This window comes from Penaeus chinensis, chromosome 14 (assembly GCF_019202785.1).
Source record: "Penaeus chinensis breed Huanghai No. 1 chromosome 14, ASM1920278v2, whole genome shotgun sequence".
NCBI classification, from domain to species: Eukaryota; Metazoa; Arthropoda; class Malacostraca; order Decapoda; family Penaeidae; genus Penaeus; species Penaeus chinensis.
In genome coordinates, this window is record NC_061832.1 from 832,927 (window position 1) to 835,426 (window position 2,500).

Sequence of the window (2,500 nt, forward strand, 5' to 3'; positions counted from 1 at the left end):
CTTTCATTGCTTTCTGAGGAACTTCTTCTCTGATATTTTTCCTCTAAAATTTTCTCACCTGGCATGACACACCACTTGCTTGCAGTACTATCACACACTTTTTTTAGTGTTCCTTCTCCAGGCCTTCTGTTTTGTGAACTACTAAACCCTAAAACCTCATCCTGTCTACTAGTCTGTTGAGCAGCCTTACAAAGGTCCTTGTATAGCTTGTCTTGTTCATCCCCAGAGCTGTCTGTTTCTGAGAGACTCAATGATGATCCCTTCAGGCTTTCTGGTAACTCTGTGAGCATTCTGAACTGAGCATTTCCTTCATCAGCCTTACTGGAATTTGAGTAGGAAATGACTGCAGCCGCCTCCTTTCGTTCTAGGATCTGCCGTTCCTCTCTGCACGCCCGAGCTGCCACCGCCTGGAGCTCATTAGCTTCCTCCCCTTCAGGCTGGATGTCTGCAGCCCGAGACTGATGACCATACATGCTTGGTGATGCTTCCTTAAAAGACAGTGACTTGTCTGCATAATGGTCCATCCCAGACTCCATGATGTACTCATCCTCATATGCTGCCAGAGTAAATTAACAAAATATTCATTAGAATTCATCCAAATTAATATCAGCACCTAAAAAATAACTGAAATTATCTATCCTCTTTAAAGGATGTTAAATTAACATTACATAACTAAACATACCTTTTAACCTTTGGAAAAAAATGACAACTGAAAGAAAGGCCATGAATATGCTCTACTTTCCACTGATGTGTTTCGCATGCCCATTCTTTGTTACAGTGTGTGTTTTGGAGCCATGTGCAGGATAATGAAATAATAACAAAAGATGGTAGACAAGACATACAAATACAAACATCAGCATAACATTCATCTCGTTTTCATTATCTATATGGAATGATAAACACAAAGCACATAATCATGCATGTATGGATATCAGTATTGCCATGTGTATGATTTGTATGCATGTATATATTAGTGCGAGTGGATAATGGTGTAAATGCTTGTGCTTGCATAAGCTTGGTTACATGCTTAGGGTGAAGACAAAGGCATGGTGCTTGGTGCATGCATGTGGCAGTATGTAGTGCTCACCAGGGTGCTGGGTGTAGTCCATAGGTGAGGTGAGAGCCAACAGAGCCTCCACAGCTGTGCGAGCTTCCAGATCCCCTTCCTCCTCCTCTGTACCCCCTCCCTCCTCCCCCCTTACTTGGGGCTCTTCATGGGACATCATTGCCTCAACCTGTAATATAAAACCCCCTGGTCACCTGCTGGGTATGTTATGATACTTGAAAAACCCTATTTCTAAGAGAAGTGATATATGGAAACATGAAACCTATCATACCTGCAGCCACAAATAGAGAAACATGCTGACATTATACCTATTCGCATTGCAACTTCTAACATCCACAGAACATTTTCTCCCTCTGAACCCATCAAAACCAAATTTCTTGTTGGCTCTCAAGTGTCATAAATCAGATTTGTTATCTAAAACCATTTTTAGCTCAATATGAACATATCCTATCTATCATACTATAAATATAAACAATGTATAAACTCATACCAAACAATTCTCCATAATGTACCCTTCATTTGTCACAACTATATGCTAATCTATCACCTATAGAAAATTAAAATCAAATGAAGCAAAATCACTTTTTTCATTTATCACTTGTTAATCCAGGTTTCTAGCATGTATGGAAGACTAAAAGTAGAAAATGAACCTTATATTCTCACTGAGTGAAGAGCTGCTTTGTCAGAAGACAGCTAGCACTGAGTAACATCTATTTTCCTAATTCAAGAAGGAAGTTTCAATAACTGCACCAGATCCTTTTTTCTCATGTCACAAGACAGTTTCAAGAGCCAAGAAAAATGTTTTCTTGCTGTTCAAAAGACAATTTCAAGTGCTAAAGTAACAGTTTTCACCATTCCAAAGGCATTTCTAAAATCTCAGTCTAATTTGGTGGGAAGCATTCTTACAATCTCTCTGAGCACTCAAAAACCAAGCCCAAAACAATCTGCACTTGCAAAAAGCATGTGGAGGACAATATAGCACAAACAGGGACCCAGACACATACAAATGATGCAGTTACATTTATGTTTGGGTTCATTTTAGCATATGCAGAAGAGTGTGAGTAAGTGAGTGTGAGTGTGAGTGTGAGTGTGAGTGTGAGAGTAAGAGTAAGAGTGAGAGTGAGAGTGAGAGTGAGAGTAAGAGTAAGAGTGAGAGTGAGAGTGAGAGTGAGAGTGAGAGTGAGTGAATGAGTGAATGAGTGAAAGTGAGTGAATGAGTGAGAGAGAGTGAGTGTAAGATTGAGTGAGTGAGTGAGTGAGTGAGTGAGTGAGTGAGTGAGCGAGTGAGCGAGTGAGCGTGTGTGTGTGTGTGTGTGTGTGTGTGTGTGTGTGTGTGTGTGTGTGTGTGAGTGTGAGTGTGTGTGTGTGTGTGTGTGTGTGTGTGTGTGTGTGTGTGTGTGTGTGTGTGTGTGTGAGTGAGTGAGTGAGTGAGTG

The 2,500-nt window shown here is 40.7% G+C and overlaps 1 protein-coding gene across 4 annotated transcripts in view; it reads right to left on the reverse strand.

Annotated features, from left to right (window-relative positions):
* Positions 1-2,500, reverse strand: part of LOC125032112 — a 19,480-nt gene that overhangs the window by 14,235 nt on the left and 2,745 nt on the right. For 3 of the 4 annotated variants that reach the window (XM_047623115.1, XM_047623114.1, XM_047623113.1), the window contains exons 2-3: positions 1,088-1,235; positions 1-556 (exon numbers count right to left, since the gene is read on the reverse strand). The exon at positions 1-556 is cut by the window's left edge and continues 1,459 nt beyond it. In XM_047623115.1, the coding sequence (XP_047479071.1) occupies positions 1-556; positions 1,088-1,226 (695 nt within the window). In that variant the 5' untranslated portion in view covers positions 1,227-1,235. The remainder of the gene's footprint in view (positions 557-1,087; positions 1,236-2,500) is intronic. The other variant, XM_047623116.1, reaches the window with a different exon arrangement.